Source organism: Pygoscelis adeliae, unplaced genomic scaffold (genome assembly GCF_000699105.1).
Source record: "Pygoscelis adeliae isolate BGI_AS28 unplaced genomic scaffold, ASM69910v1 Scaffold160, whole genome shotgun sequence".
In the NCBI taxonomy this organism is placed as follows: Eukaryota; Metazoa; Chordata; class Aves; order Sphenisciformes; family Spheniscidae; genus Pygoscelis; species Pygoscelis adeliae.
In genome coordinates this window covers 4738902-4756260 of record NW_008824035.1, presented here as the reverse complement: position 1 = coordinate 4756260, position 17359 = coordinate 4738902, and the positions used below count along the sequence as shown (strand labels likewise).

The 17359-nt window shown below is 38.6% G+C and overlaps 1 protein-coding gene across 1 annotated transcript in view; it reads left to right on the top strand.

Annotated features, from left to right (window-relative positions):
* The window catches only part of PARD3B (par-3 family cell polarity regulator beta), a 415216-nt gene that overhangs the window by 127127 nt on the left and 270730 nt on the right, over positions 1-17359 (top strand). The window contains exon 4 of the mRNA XM_009333046.1: positions 7933-8042. Coding sequence (XP_009331321.1) covers positions 7933-8042 — 110 coding nt within the window. The remainder of the gene's footprint in view (positions 1-7932; positions 8043-17359) is intronic.

Sequence of the window (17359 nt, the reverse complement as noted above, 5' to 3'; positions counted from 1 at the left end):
TAGGGAAAGTCTAATATAACACAAATTAATTTTATTTTATTTTTTCCAAATGATACTTAAAAAACATAAAATGTCTGAAGCTGCCCTAATTTTCAATCCTGTGTCTGAAGCTGGAAGTTGGAGGCAGTGCATCAGTCAGTGGGTGCACAATGATGGTGTGATTCACAAAGATGTTTCACCTGGACAAGAATAAAAGAATGCCTGGCCTGTAGTGGAAAGTGCTGATTCTTGTTGGTAACAGCCAGTGTGTTCTCACAAAGCTCCTAATCATTCTGCCCAGCAAGGATAGGAGTTGCACATTTACTAGAGCTTGGGTTGGGAAAAAATTCACAACTCCCTTTTGTGAGTGAGGTGATGAATCCTTGCACCAGGAGGATTCTGTTGCAGCTCCTTCCCCTCTGCCCAGTCTCTTCCACGTGGTACCTGCGGCCAAGACCCTTTGGAGCGGGGTCATGGTGCTCCCAGCAATACAGTAACTCTGCGTGCTCCCTGTCTGTCTCATGAGGAGCTGAAAATAGGAGCGTTGTGTTGATAGAGGTGAGAAGACCCTGAAATTACTCTAGATCTGACGTGTGTTGTGACCTTAAGTGTAAGAAAAGAATACCTGGTTAAGGTCCAAGCTGAAGCCCTGCCTTCAGCTGGAAACTTTCTTGAGAGAAATTTTGAAACAGGGAGAAAGTAGCAGCATTACTTGTACATCTTCTGTAGATACATATGTATCCTACTGCCTTAAGATGGGAAGTGGTTTACTTCTTTTCAAATGAATGTGGATTTTGATCCTGAAAATGGGATGTAGATTAACTTTATTACTGAAATAATGTACATAGGTGATTCTTACATGTCCGTCTTTGAAACTGCAAAAGCTGTAAATGTAAACATTCCATAGTTGTTTCACTAGGCACCGTTTCTGACAATAACAACACCAAAGAAATTTCATTCTGGTCATAAAAACTGTGAGAACAGTTCTTGTGCTTCATAACTGAAATCTGACTTAATGTTACAGCACATGCAACGAGAGAAAATAATTCTTTTGAAATTTATGGCACCGAAGAAAACCACCCCAAAACAATCTCTGTTTAAAGCCTTTACATCTAGGCGATTGGTTTTATTTTCTTTGTAAGAAAAAGTACACCTCATTTAGAGTGATAGGGAAATACTTTGTTCTGCACTGGGTTAATATGTAAAAGAGAGAGCTTGCTGGAAGTGGATTTTCACCTGTTTATAGATTTAAGTCAATTGTCTTAACTGTTACATCATCCTAGTTCATGAATCTAATCTTGTATCCATGGGAATTTAAAAAATGCAGTATGCGCTTTGGAAAGAACAGAGAGTTGTATATCTGAAATTGTATTGATAGGTGCTATTATGAGCAGTTTGAGTTAGCTTTAAACATAAAAGTCACATTGTCAGAGCATTACATATTTAAAAAATAAAAAAGAAGTGGTACAGTCCTATCACAAGGTAGAATGTACAAGCTAATGTCAGCTACATTTTAAGTACATGGCAGAACCATTACATGATGCCTCAGGTGGTGGTAAGCAATAAATCTGAGGGTGACCAAATTTACCCGCAGTGATTGCTTAGTGCTCTCAAGAAGCGCTGACCGGCAGAACTGTCTGCACGCCTTTTAACGTAAAATTTCTCTGATAAAAAGAAGAAAAATAGGCATATATTAATGACCTTTCCTATATTTAAATATAAATTAATATCCTGCTTGTACTATTTTGTTTCCAGTGCCTGAACTGTTTCATGACAGCACCAGTTTAAAAGTCATTCTGACTTTCCGGTTTAACGGGTGGTTGTTTTTTGTTGTGTCTGTTCAGAGATCTTCCAGTCAAGAATCATCTATGCTGAAGTTCAATTTCACATTTGTGTGTGTATGCATATAGTATTTATGGTGTTTTGTTTCAACTCTAACTTGAAATTTTGTTGTGATTTGCTCAGAAGGAACTCTCAAATAATATTTTGAGGCACATGCAGGTGAGAAAATAATTTGTCTGTCTGTCCAGGCAAATGTAATTTGGAAGCAAGCAGCAGAGTAATTGTCATTGGTATGGCCTTTAACAGTTGACAGTTTGATACACACTTGATGGACAGCTTTTTTCCCCATCATAGTCAGCATTTTTATATGCAGGAGCAGAAATTAAATTATGACTTTAACTGTGTAGATGATTTATTGTAAATACCTTTCTACCCATTTATGGTATTCTGTCCAAGTGTATCTTTTGTTCTCCTCTAAAATAGTTCTTCCCTGTTACCTGGAAAAACAAACAAACAAAACCCCTTCATAATATGTTAGTTGCCAGTAGCAACTGATGCAGTGGCAACACATGTGCTTGCATTTGCATCAAGGAACATTCCCTGTGTTCCTTGGTTTGTCAGCTTACCCAGAAGTCATCTAATCCAAAACAATGCTAAAATCAATTTTTAGTACGTAATTCGACTGCAGCATAGATAGCACAGCCTACCAAAAATGCTCGTGGGTGATAAAACTCTGGTTGTATTCAGCAGTTTTCTCAATTTGGCCCTGTAACAGCAACCTGCAACCTAAATCCCAAAGAATAAAAGGATTTCAGCCTGGAGGTGAATTGTGTTTTCCTGAGCAAGGAGGCTTAAGAGCAAAACAGCGAAATTCAGGAAGGGTTGGAATAATCTTTTTTTATGGTAATGGTCACCCTGAGCAATACTCAGCTGTCTAAGCTGAGGCATCAAATTTGATGCCAGAACTCAGAGCCTAGAGACCCTGAAGAGTTTAGGGGGACCCCAGGAGGGACAGCTGGAGCTCCAAAGTTCCCCTGACCACGTTTGGATCCTGAACTCCAAACCTTACATTATTTATCTGAGGTTGCACAGTGTTCTTAAACCCATCACTTCTTGTTAGTTGGCCCCCTCTTAACCTCAAATGCTGATTTTTGATCCGCCAAAGGACTTAAGTGAAATAAGGTAGAGTGCACTCTTATTCAGGGTAAGTGTTAATGTCTGTATACAGGTTTTTGGTGAAATTTAAAAAAAAAACAAAACAAAAAAAACAAAAAACAACAAAAAGAGAAAATAGGATTACATCTGACATGGAGATGTTTCTTTTGCCATTGTGTTGATGCAAGTTTTCAGTTTTTAACTGTGCACAAATGGCAGAACTTCTCTCTTCTGTTGTTTTTTTTTTTTTTTTTTTTTAAATGTAACCAATTTAAATCTAAGTGTGGTTTCTACCATATGCTTGTTCCAACCATATTTGCAGTTAAAAAAAAATATTTCCAAAACATAAGAGTTCAGGGAAAATACACTGTTAACCATGAATCTGTATAGATACTAATTTTTGAGGGTGATGCTAGCAAAAGGAAAAGATTGATCTACATGGCTTGAAACTAAACCATGGAGTTTACTTTAACGAAGGAAAACCGCAGGACTTTTTCTCATCAGCTTTGTCAAAGAGTATCTATTGTGAATAAGGCTGAGACATCCATGTGTGCTTAGAAGGTGCTATGGTACCATAATAGAAGGTACTCTGTGCAAATTTTGAAAGAAGGGGAAATACACCCTAAAGTGATTGAGGTTAAAAGCTGTCATCATGAGAAAAATTTTAGTCTTGGGCATGTGTTTGAATTTCTGTTGTCTGTAAATTACTGATGCAATGCAGCAAGTTTTGGGTAAGCTGACAAACCAAGATGATAACTAGTTTTTTTTAAACTGAGTTCCTAAGTTTAAAATACAAAGTGCTACTCTGGCACAAAACAGTAGTGCTTGTAAATAACGTGTTTGTATGATCGTCTTGGTATGCAGAAAGGAGTTTTTCTGCGTCTCATCATTCAGGGAAAAGACGAATTTTCTGTTTGAGCTTACACTGGTTATAAATGTTCAGCACAGATGCAAGAGCGTGAGTAGAATAAGATGGAGACACAGCATGACAAAAGGAAAGCAGTAAGGAAAAAGGCAACATTCCGTTTCCCGACAGAAGAAAACAGATGACATAATCTCTTAAGTGAAAACGTATATAATTGTTTATAGTATGTCTGTAATAAATGGTATCAGTGATGGTTTTTCATTATATTTTATCCACGTCTAAGGAAGACAGCGATGAACAATTTCAAGGTATATATGTATAATGCACATGGGCTGATTCCTGAGTCGGGTTGAGTCCTGGGCAGTGGGATTTGGCAAGGTTTCTCTCTTGCAGAGTGCAAGGGAGCATGCTTGGCTTTCAAGAGCCCTGCGTGTGCAGTACAGAAGAGGCAGAGAGAGGCTGAAAAAAGAAAGGAGCCTGTGGGGGAGAAGCGTGGTTTGGGAGGCACTGAGTGGCAGGGAAGGTGTTCTTATAGTAGGGAGCAACCTGAGCCGCAGAGGAGATGAGGGGAGATAGCGGAGAGTTGGTTAGCTCAGGGAGCCACTGAGAATTGCTGTCTCCTGAAAGAGAATAAGGGCTTCTCCCTGCAAAGAGGGAGAGTACTGCTTCTTAAGTCTTTCATCTAATCTTCCTGCTTGCCATTTGTTTTCCCTTATTAGAGAGGGCATTTTAGTTCAATTTACTTTTGTCTAATGAGAGGTTGTTTTCGTGCTCCAGTGTCTTTGTGGTGGTGTATGCGTGTAAAGCAATAAGGGCCAGAGGGACTGTTTTGGATAATTTTGGCGAAAGACTTCAGCTGACTTGGTTCACAGAGATGTTAACGATTTGTGATATCTCTGTACAAGAAATGATGTTGTATGTCAGTAATATATTTTTAAAAAATTAAGGAAATAGATTCTGGTTTTCTCTTCAACAAGAAAATGACCTGTAGGACCCTAACATTTACAACAAATTGGGAGAAAAGAGAAAGCATTGTAGACAGTGGTCAAAAAGTCCAGTTGTTTTTGTGCTAGCGGGGAAGCATTCCAGACGAGCACCATAAACTTCATAGCCTCATGGCAATAAGCAAAAACTTGCAGGAATAAAAAGAAAGCAAATAGCTGCAAGGCCATCTTTCCAAATTGGAAAACAGTATTCTCTGTAATCCCGCTGCTCCTGCAAACTTTGGTTTCAAAGTTTAGACAGCTGTAAACTGAGAATGGGATAATGTAATTTTGCTTCAGTTTCTCTGAAAAACAGTGGCAGAAAGCAAGCGAAAGGAGGTCTTCAAAATTGAGGGCAGGGGGGATGTGGTAAAAGAGCACCTTGCAGCAGAGGGTACAGGAAGCAGACAGAAGTGCTGAAGTATGGTCCAATCTTACTAGAAAAACATTATATGAATGGTGTGGTACAGGAGACATCTTCTTTCAAGTGCTGAGGAAGCTGGGAGGCCTTGGAACAAATGAGGGTCCTGCCTCCCAGCAGTCACAGAGATGGAAGACTTCATCTTTCTCTCAGCCAGAGGACTGAGAGAGAAATGAGGAGTTGGTTGTAGAGGACAGCTCAGGAAAAGGAGAAATCTAATTTCAGAGTGTTGGCTTTGGGAGAAGGAATGCGCTTGATGTAAGTGGGGTGTTTTTTTTTTTTTTTTTTTTTTTTTTTTTTTTTTTTTTTCTTTTTTTCCATCTTTGGCTTCTTTAGTTGACTGGGGAATTGTTTTTACCCTCTTCTCACTGTGGAAAAAGGAAGACTGAAATGAGAAAAGGGGCTGGGATGATGGCCTTGAAGAGTATAAGCAACAGTGTGTTTTACTTTGAATTTGTAATATGGCTCATTGAGTTGTGAAAGTTACAAATAAAAGTGCCAATGCAAGGGGTTTCTGGTAGTTTAGCAAGAGTGTTTCACTGTACTGTTCATGTTTATGTCAAAAGGAGTTGGAGACTAAATTATGCTGAATCATACAAAAGTGTCTCAGCATGTTTTCAAACTGTTGTATTGAAGACAGAATGAAAATTGGATACAGGTCACCAGAAACATTTTGGTCATACACGGAAAAAATTATTTTAAGGAATAAGTATTTGTCTTAAAGAAGGGAGTAACTTAAAAGTCCAACACTTTTTGGCTTTAGCTTTTATACACCTTCTTACCAAATGTGCTTAGAGGGGAAAAAAATTACTCTTCAGCACCATGTGAAGAACAGGAGTATGTGAGTGGAGAGGTTTGGTTCCTTTTGACCTACTGACACCTTTGGAAAATCACACAAAATGGATAAATTTGGTGATCAATCCCTTTCTTCAGAATCTCCTTGTGAAAACATGCATAGCTCTCGATACCAAGATGACATTCACTTGGAACAAAAAAACCAATATTCACCTCTTGATTTTTGAGCGTTCCATCAATACCAGGACACAAATTTAAGTCGTACTTTTGCTTTTCTTACTGATTTCTTGCATAAGTGGAGATAGAAGGGATTTCCTGCATATAAAAACTGTTGCTCACTATGAGGAAGGGTAAGAGCATTAGATTCTCTGGTTGTTCCTCAGCATCAGGTGCTGGTATTTATTCCAGCTGTAATTACAAAATTGTGCTGCGAGTGAATGTGGTATGGTCACTCCAGCTTTGTTAGCATGTCTCTAATGAGGAAACTGTTGCACATTCAAACTTCTGTTCTAGATCTAGTAATTATGACTGCTATCAGTATGAGCCACTATAATTAATACTATAAATGACAGTTACAATCTTATTTTCACTCAGTTGCAACATTTGAAAAATTATTGTCTTAGACCAACGTTCTCTTCAACTTTTTTGTTTGCCTATGGATAAATTATTTTGGAAAGACTTGGGGAAAAAAAAGTCATTTTTGTTTAATTTCATTTTGGATATTGTGAAAAATTCCTTTCTTATATTACTAAAGATGTTTTCCCTCTCGCCTCACCTGGAGGTTTTTGCAGGGAGTGTTTTATAGCACCCATGTATTCTGCTAACTGGACGTCAGTGTTGCTAGAAGCTGCTGACTGGTCTTTGAGGTTATTCCCAGACAGCATGTGAATAGACATGAATAGTTGGTGAGTCTAATTGGAGATGCCTGCAAGAGGAAGCTGTTTAGTCTACAGCTTCTCTGAAACAACTGCAACTGCCTACGTCTGTTCCCTGGGAATCCTGGCAGTCGATAGCGGGAGGCAGATCTGCTGTGAATAAAATCTCTTCCCCCTCTCCTCTTTATATCCTTATTTAGACTGTCTCTGCAGAGCCAGCCCAAGACATGTTAGATACTAAATGAAGTTAATGTAGGGAGTTATCCATTTATCCTTCAGCTGCCTCCGTACCCAAAAACCTGTGCCTGATCTGTCATTTACATGCCTTAGGTTGAGATGGCACGGAAGTAGTGGTGATGGACTGTTGCATCTTGTGAGCTTATGGAAATAAAATTTATGACCGTATATATATGGTCATGCCATCATATTCAAAGCAACCTTCCATACAGGTTAAATGTGAGGTTGTATAATTGGTATGTGAGAGGGAAGCGGTTGCTCGGTATGGCTTTTGGACATACACCAGGAGAAAGTAAGGAACAGTTGAAAATGAGATTGTGAGATCCCAGTTTGGTGGATTAATGCAGAACAGCACAATGAGAGCTGTCCTTAGTGCGGAGTGAAAGGCTTTAGACCACGTTCTGGTTTAGTTAAGTAACCACTACCAGTTGTAGGAATTAACAATAGCAGTCCAGTTCTTCCTGGGTTCACAGTTATTCCTTAGATCAAGTGTATGATTTCCCTGTCAGAACTTGATGGTACATGTGGTCACAGATCCATGCAACTACTCGTTTGTTTTTCTGAGAAGGTGCCTTTTCCTCCTGTTTGTCAGCAGTTTTCACCTGATTTAGCAGCTTGTGGGTGAAAGTATGTATAACAGAGCTTAAAATGTTCTCATTTCTTTAGCTTAGTAAATACTAAATGGCACAACCTCATCGAATCTAGTAATTTACCAGGTAAATATTGCCACAGATAAACTCATATTTAAGTGCTGTACACCTCTCTTAGTTAAATCACAGGAAGTTTTACCTTGTGTTCCTGTAGCACCCTTGAACCATTACTCTTTATTTTGTCTCTTAGGCACACCACTTCTAGTACGAAGGAGCAGTGATCCAGCTTTGGGCCCACCTGCTGACTTCCACCCAAGCGCTTCTCATCCCAGTGACCACAGTCTCAAGCATGTTGTGGCAGTAGGTGTCATGTAACTCACCTTTTTCTTAAGGGCAAAAACTGTTCGTACCTGTTGGTATATAGCAGTTTTATAAGCTATATATGAATTTGGATCTAAAACAAAGGGCATCATACTCATTTTCTGTAAAGTAGAGAATTTCCTCTGGACAAAATGGTTATTTTAGATGATATAGTCGATTAACAGTGGTTCTCTTTCTTTAAAATAAGAGATTTACATAAAGCTCAATGGTGACATAAGGCACTGGAATATGAACTGAACTTTTAGCAATTGTTTCATTGTTCAGTATCATATTGTCCAGTTTTCCATTGCTTAGTAGAAAAAATGTACTTCCCCTTTAATACGCTTCATTGGTCTTGCACCCTTTTTCACTTCCCTGTTTTCTCATGGCATTTCTGTCTTCCTTTGGCACCCTGCTACTATCGTGCATGGTCTCTTCTTTCTCTCACTTTTCTGTTTTACAACCTGACTCTTCCCTTTTGAGGACAACTTTGTTTTCAACATAGTTATTACTAAATATTAGTGCAAAGACACAATTAGTGAGGATGCAGTAACTCTTAATCAGATGTTATTGCAGGCTGTCTTCAATCTTCTAAAAGTGATACTGTCTTGGTCAGACTTGGGTCACATTTTTTACTTTGCAATTTTAAGGCCTGAAGCTTTGTGTTTGTGTGGGGAAGGTGTTCCTATATTACTTATAAAAAGATGAAATTCTTTAGAGTCTCTGAATGTCAGCTGGGATACATAAGTGTATTAAGCTTTTTCATAGACTTCTGCACTACTTTATGCCAAATGAATGCTGGCTTAAATAATATCGCAGTTGCACCTGCTTTCATTTGCTTGTGAAATTTATGCCTTTTCCCCTTTAGCTTTCCTATACAGTGTTGCAATTCACTCCCTGTCCCCAGTTGTGTAAACCAATCTATCGCTGTTTTGTTTCAAAACAAAAAACACTCAGAAACCCCCAGCCTCTTCATTTGGCGTGAGGGGGACGTTTCAGCCTAGATCACAACTAGTGTATAGCAAGTTACCACTAATGGCCGTATTGGTACATTAGGGAGCAGGAGGAAAGCACTGGGGTTCAGCAACACATGCTGGAGGTGGGGACCTTTTCAGCTGAAGATGTTGTATTTGAGACCATACTTCCAGTTAAGTTCATGTGAATGAGGTAAGTAAACAGAAAGTCAGATGATTTGCATATAAATGATGTTTTATGGCTCTCAATCTTAACTCTGTAATTCTGAAGGCCAACACAGGATTTCGGTTGTCTGTTCATTGTTTCTCCTTCCATGGCCAAATGTGTGTGCATTTAAGTATTTAGTGTGCATCTTATTTTGCAATGGCTTGGGTTATTTGCTAAGTGGTGCAATTTTAAAAGTGCTAGTCAGTCTCCAAGTACATTATGGTGTTACAGGGGGCTGAACTTTGTCAAAGTCCTGTGTCATTTGTCAGACCTGTTTGAGGTGAGAGGTTTTTCTTGATGTTTGCTGCAAGCACTTACATATTAGTGAAATACTGACAGTCTGATAAATGAAAGTACAAAGAAGAATTCTTGGTTAACAGTGCAGATCTTACTCTCTTTGCAAAGTTGAGAAATGTGTGAAGTGAGTATGTCAGTATGTAATGCTGACATTTGGTATTTTATAACCATGAAAATTGAAAAAAAAAAGTGGAAAAATTGGTGAAATTTGTTGCATTCCAGGACATGTTTCGAATGCTTTATTTTTGACCAGCAAGGAGAGAAAGATAGTTTTTTTCTGTTTTTTTTAAAATATGTTAGCGGGGACACGTGCATTTTATGCCATTATATGAGGACTGCAGTTATACTTGGACGCTAAAACCTCACCATGCTTCATTGACTTGCCATCAGTACACAAGAACCCTCTAGGCCTAAAGGAATTCTCTATGCCTAAAATACAGAGCATTCCTCTGTCAGCTACAGGGGTAACAGTCAAAACTGGACAGATAACAACAGTGGAGAAGGCTCTCAGATTTTTTTATTTTTTTAAATGTCATGTAAGGGGGGCGGGGGGAGGGGGGAGGCCCAGAAGGTTGAAATTTTTATTGTTAAAGTAAAAATCTGTTACGGCAAAATACATTACACCAGCTCTTACTTTTGCAACAGTACCATTTCTAAAACTCTCATTGTCAATCATACTGAAATATGCTTTGGCGTAATGTTTTGGGAAGCATAGAAAGCTTAAATAACGTAGGTTAAATTAGGTACAGATTGTTTTAAAACATGGGGAAGAATCAATATCTGACAAATGAAAAAACATGGCACAAACAGCTGAACACTGCATTTTGAATATAGCTATGCTCTTTCACGCAAGTGTTAAAGCAGTATTTAGAGAAAATTAATTTGTTCTGTATATTGCTGCTGAAAATTTAAAATTAATATTACATTTCCTTTGCCACAAACACCTATTTTTTTCACATTAAACTGCTTCCTTGCAGTCACATGCAAGTTAGAAAAAACAGAGCTGTTGGTAGATGAAACAATTTTCAGTGCATGTAGGAAAATTAAGTCTCTGTATTTATGCCCCAATTATCTTAGCAATCATTTTGTAATTGAAACCGACTTCCATAATTAGCTTAATTGTTTTGGCACTTCTGGCATTTTGGTGTTTGGCACATGTAGAACTGGCAGTTCAGTTCTATGTAAAAATACTCATAGTTAACCATGTAAGACAGCATACAGTCTATGTACTGATACACCAGTAGTTGATCAGATTTTTGAGAGGTGATTATCACATGAATCTCTGAAGTCAGCACTGTTTTGTTTCTAGGAGAGTGCAGGACAGACATACAGTAAGTAATGCATAAAATAAAACAGCAAACATGCGGTAATATAAGAAAAGAACATTGCTATCCAATTCAGGTGAACTGTGTGAACTTGATGAACCATTTGAGCTGTTCACAGTATTTACAGAATCTAAGCAGAGCATATATTTTGTTTTTTAGATGTTATCCCATTCATTCGAAGGAAGATTTTTTATTTTTTTTTTCATGCCATATAATGATTACCAAAATTACAAAATCTTTTCTGAGTGACCAGGTAGTTTGAGAAGAATTTGAGCTATTCTTTCATATTTTCTCTGACACTTATTTTGTCTTAGCTGTAGTTTTAGCCCCAATTAACAAAATACTTTTAGATCAATCAAAAACTGATAGTGAAGTCCAGCATCTGTTCTCTCAGACTGGAAGTCATTTAACAGATGGTACAAAATTTGAGTTTCTTTTTTCATCCAAGCCTCTCCTTCCTTATCGTGAGAGCTGCCACTGAAAAATTTAGAGACTATAATCAGGGAAAAATAGGGATAACAAATATCTGAATTTGTTATTGAAGAAAAGGTATTTGTTAGTGAATTTGTTAATATATGAAGGTAACTGTTAAGCTCGTCTTAGAGAAGAGTCTAGTTATAATCACAGAGCCCTGGCCAGGCTTTCAAAAATGGAAACTTCCCTCCCTAGGTCTCCAGAGAGGACCTCAGGGAAGCATAACTAGTTTAATGCACTTCTCTGAAAAAGTTGGTGTCCATAGCTTTGCTACGGTAATAGCCAAGTGCTGGTCCAGCTGCTTTTTGGCTGTGAATGGCCCGGCTTCAGAAAGTGGGGTTAGCAGCGGGCATGAAGTCTTCCACCGGGGATCTCCTTTGGAGTGAGGCCATGCTGTGTGATTGAGACAGTCGAAGCCTTTCAGAGGGAGGAAGCATTCTTTGCTCTCAGCTTGCTGAGAGGAGCTGCAGTTTCAGGTTCGCTACACCAACTCAGAAGTTCCTAGCTGGATAAAGGAACCTACCCAAGCTCCGCTCTGATAAAGGCGAGACGCAGCAAGGCAGAAACTCTGAATTGTGGGGTTCTGTTGGTTTGGTTTTTTGAACTTTTTAGGGAGCAGAATACATTTTGCTGCTTTTGCTCGGCCCAGTTCATCCAGGTAGTAATTGCTAAGGTATAATTACAGCATCTGAACTTCTCTTTCTGGAGCTATTACTTCTGCTTATCTCTCTTTTTGCCCATGGACAGACTTCCCTACTATCTTAAGACTTGGTCTGTCATGAGTTTTAGGCGGAGGATTGTGGTCCTGTTTAAGTTGATGGGAGTTTTGCATTAATTCTGGTAGGACTAAGGTTTCACCCCCTCTTGTTAACTTGCTGATTATTATGGAGATGCTATGTTCTGCATGACTTTTTTTTTTATAGTTGCACATTCCCTCGATAAGTACTTAGGTTAACTTGGAGTTAATCAATGGGAATGGCTGATTAAATTGCATTTATCCATATTTAAAGATACAATGAGATGCTGGATCAATTGAAGAGCTGCTCCAGTGGCTCAATACGGTTTCACTTGTTACCTAGATGTGACTTGAAATTGACTGTATTTTATGCATTGTGGACATATAATTTGCAATTTTGGATAAGGTTCATATATAATCAGAACATTTTTATGTTTCAAGCCCTTGTTAAAAAGGGTCGAAACCTCCTCTGGTTCTTCTGGCCATTAATTGTGTTTCTAATGTATTAGCCTTCCTGATTAAGTGTCTGCAGATTAGCATAATGTGAGTGTGTTTAAGGATGCAGCTCCATGATTTGTTCCTTTTGCATACTATTTTATGTATATACGTAAACATAAAGATGCTACAATCGGAGCTTGGCTTTGAGATAAAGATTATCAGTAGTACTTTCAAAATGTGGGGGTATTTTATTATAAGAAAAAGGCAGAAATATTACTTCATCTAATCAGGCTATTTAAAAGCAGGGCAGGGCAGAAAAGGTCTTTTTTGACACAGTGGTGGAATAATGCTGTAGAGTCTATAATTTGGGTTGATCTGGTGGCTTTCTGCTAAGGCTCGAGCTAAGAGACTGCACTGCCATGAGAGTTGTATTGTCTGTCTGATTTTAGAAGATAAAACTTTTGTCCAGTATGTTTACTCACCCTGATGAGGGCAGGTAGTTTTAATTTCTGGTCCCTTTGCATGTGTTAGAATTTCAGTATGAAATTCTCCTGTAGTTCATTCAAATTAGAAACATAGAATAGTTTGGGTTGGAAGGGACCTCTAAAGGTCATCTAGTCCAACCCCCTTGCCGTGGGCAGGGACATCTTCAACTAGGTCAGGCTGCTCAGAGCCCCGTCCAACCTGACCTGGAATGTTTCCAGGGATGGGGCATCCACCACCTCTCTGGGCAACCTGTGCCAGTGTTTCACCACCCTCAGCGTAAAAAATTCCTTCCTTATATCTAGTCTAAATCTACCCTCTCTTAGTTTAAAGCCATTCCCCCTTGTCCTGTCGCAACAGGCCCTACTAAAAAGTCTGTCCCCATCTTTTTTATAAGCCCCCTTTAAGTATTCCAGGAGGTGGGCTATGAGAAGGAAACCAGATAATGGGGAAAATGCAGTAATTCATCAGTAACTAGCAGTGCTGGAAGGATGGTGCACTTGTAATGCTTTAAATCCAGTGCTTGTTGACGTGTAATAATTAGACAACAAATAAAGTAGAGGTGGAAACACATCTTAGGTATTACAATGTGTGTTGCAGGGTAGAGGCAAGACTGCTTCCCTGAGGTGGTGTGGTCTCAGACTGTCATTCAGAATAGTAAGGTTTTTAAATTCTGGAAGGCGTTTACTTTTTTCTGGTAAAAGTTTTCCTATTAATAATGTAACTCCTGCTCTTGAAAGACTGCTGTGTGGAACTGAACGGAAGATCTGGGGAGATTTAAAAGAATTTTCTGTCATTCAGCTGGGGAGTTCCAAACAGTTTGAGCTTTTTAAAAGGGAATTCTGATGTGGGTGAATCCATTTTTAAAGCAACTACTGTGTGTCTGTTTACGCTGTGGAACATATATAGAACACTCCTAATCAGCGCAGAAGCTTGTCAGTGTCTTGCTTTTGATGTCTGATTAGATGATCATAGGGACATCTGCAGTGAGTTAGTTTTGAAGTTGTTGGTGTGAGGCACTGCAGGAACCAGAGCTGTGTGGCACTCTTACACCGTGAAAAACCGCTCCTCTTAAAGAACCTTTTATAAATCCAACTATGCAGCTAGCTGAGGGCTGTCAAATTAACAAAAGCCATTCCTTCTCAATTCTTTCTGTTGCTTTTCAACCCTGCACTGCTTTTTTTCCCTTTCCTTGTACTGTGGGCTGTGGCATTCTGCATCAAAAAGAAATTACTTTATATCGTAGAGGAAAAACTAAGAAATGTAAATGAAATATTTGTAATACTTCAGAATACTGAATTGATCATCTGGAAAAGGACAGAAGTGCCCTGTGGTAATTTCCTCTTTTGAGGGTGCAAAGAGGTATATGTGTGTGGGGGGGGAAGTCTTCTTTGTGTTCCTTGCACAGCCTACGTTTCAGAAAAAGTGTATTGTTTTACCTGTATTGTTTAAGATGAGCAGTGGGTGTAATTTACATATTTTTATTTGAGAAGGATAAGTAGACTTTTTGTGATTTACTTTAATAAGAGCTAATAATGAACGTTCTGTGACATTAATACAGTATATAAATTACCAGGAAAAATGGTACAACTGGTAAAAGAAGTTATTCATTGTTAATGCATTGCTTTCTAAAGCCTGTTTCCAGTGAGAGGAGTGCAGGCTTTTTACTGACTATTCATGAAAGAAAGTATCTATTATGAAAACCAGCAAAGTTCTCCATCGTTCTGGAACTTATGTTAGTAGGGGGCTATGTTTTGTTTCCTCTTTTAAATAAATTTTGGGCCTTGGCTGTAATTTTGAAGATACCTGATTGTTTACCTTCCTCCTTTGTCCTCTGCCTTGTGTAGTCAAGTAGATGTGATTGTGGGTGGTGGAAGATGGCTGAGAGACTTAAGCTCTTTCTTTTTCCCACATGGCCTATCTTATAAAGAATGTGGAAAAATTATAGGGTGGAAATAGGAACTGCTGACCAAAAAAGAGTGGAAAAAAGGTCATGCTTTCAATGCTGTTGACACATTCATCTCTATAGCTACATCTTTGGGGTCCTACAAAATACTGTCATTCCATCTGGAACAGCTTTTAGCAGGCAGCTTACGCAACAGGCTCATGGCACTGGAATTGGAATGAAACATTAGCAAGTTGCTTGTATGTCTGACAGTCAAACTAAAAGTGGAAGATGACAGTCAACATGGCTCATGCATATCATTTACTGTCAAGCTCTAGAAACATTTAGCTAAAATAAAATAGGTTCTCAGTCAGTGTCCTACTGAAATGCCTACTACTAAATAAGTAATATTTTCCATAAACATAGCAATCCAGTGGACAACTGGGAATAATGGCAGAGACCTTTGATACTTACTTAGACCCAAATGTTGCTGTGACATTAGGACAACACTCATTTTGGATTTTTTAATACGTCATCTTGCAGTGCACTGATAGATGAGACTCTGCTCTTGTTCTGGTTAATATTTCTCTGTCTCTGAAAGTGAGATCTGTGGCTTTGTTTCTCTTATAGGATTGACAGTTATTCACACTCAAAGGAGGTGCAATTTTTTTTTTTTTTTTAGGAGAGGCCGCTTAGACACTAAATTACCCATCGCATTGGAGACACCTTATCTGGGGATTTGTTCTCCTGTGTAGCTGGTGTCAGCTAATCTGGATTTACAGGTTTTTGAGTTGTGATAATAACATAGTGCTCTTTGAAACTTGCACATTCAGGTTTTTCATGGCAGCAGATCCTGATTTACTCCATACCTATGAAGCAATTTCTTACAATGACAACTGGAATGAAGGGAGGAATATTTAATGCTTCTGTGTACTGTGCACTTTTGGTGTTGCACATGTTGGAGTTGGGAATAATAAACTGAGACCACTGTGAATATAGACTAAAATGGTAAGGGTGATTCAGTGAGATTCAAGATTATGAACAAACATCTCATGTTTGATTTTTGTCAGTAATTACAATGGTTTCTTCCAGCCTGTAAGTCTAATACGACCTTTTGTCATAACCCAGGCAGTAGAGTTTCTCTGAAATAACTTTAAATAAATAAAACCTAATAAATAAACAATTTAGTAAATAAGTAAATCTCCAGTTAAAAAGGGAGTGATTAGACGCAAGAATAACTGAGTTGATGCAAGAGCAAATTCTTGTCACTGTTCTTCTGTACTATGAGGGACAATAATTACCTGTATGTAAGGCACCCTGGTATTCTGGTCCTGAGCACCCAAAGATGGACATACCTGTGGTCTGATCTGGCACAGTTGTTCTTATGATGTATTTCAGATCCTAAAGAAGTGTATTTGCTGGTTCGAAGTTTTACACATCCCAAGCAGTATCATAAAAAAGAAAAAAACCCCACGCTTTGGCCCCCAAGAGAGACCTTATAGGAACAGTTGCTCTGTAAGATTTTTGATTTTTTTTTTTTTTTTTTTTTGGACAATCAAGTAGTGGCTTGTGCTTGTTTAAAATTACTTTTCTCTTTTTAAATACTAGTACTAGTAAGAATAAGTTTTGCCTTTAATTCATCTTGGTTTAAGCCTTGGTTTAATCTAGGTTTCAATTAGAACATATGGATTCTCAATCTCCTCTCTAAAACTCAAGTAAAACGTCTTTCTTCTTTGCATCAGTCCCAAGGGATGCTCGTAGTACCGTATTTACTGTATTTGAACTGCACCGTGTAACATGACTGAGCTGAGAGCATGTCATGGTATCTTAGAGTTAGCAGAATTACTCTCCATGTTGGCATTCACGGTGTTGTCTATTTAGCAGCTGGCTTAGTGTGACATGAACTTGGGCCTTAAATAAAAGAGCTGCTGTGTTTCTTGTAGCATGCTTGCTCCATTGACCTAATAGTGGTGCGTCTGAGATGATTATACATTTAACACCTGTGGAGATAAATTGGCCTCCTCCTTTTCCTTTCTTCTGCTTTTTTAGAATTACCAAGTACCGTCAGTTTCATGGTGTATCTGTCAGCTTTACAGAAACAAAAGGAAGCCCCTTCTCCTCAGCTGGCCTCATGTCAGTCTAAGAAATATGGTGAAGGCTTCTCAGATCTGGAGTTCACTTCCACCCCCACACCTCTGTTTCTTTAATGATCTGCATAAATCTTTCTGTCCTTCAAGCAGCAGAATGGGAATCAAACAGAAATATATTGTTCTGGGGTAAAGTAAGTTCTGCGAGCAGAAGGACCAGTTTTTCTTCATCGCCTCATCTTTTGACACTTTCCGTAAGAGCTCAAATGAATTCTGTTTCTGATGCAGAAGAGGCATATTCCAAGGGGAATTTTATAAAATACTTTTATGAGAAGTTGCAAGTATGTTAAAGGGACGAGAGGCCAAGGAACACAAAACCCCGCAGATTAAATGGATTTTAAGTCACAAAA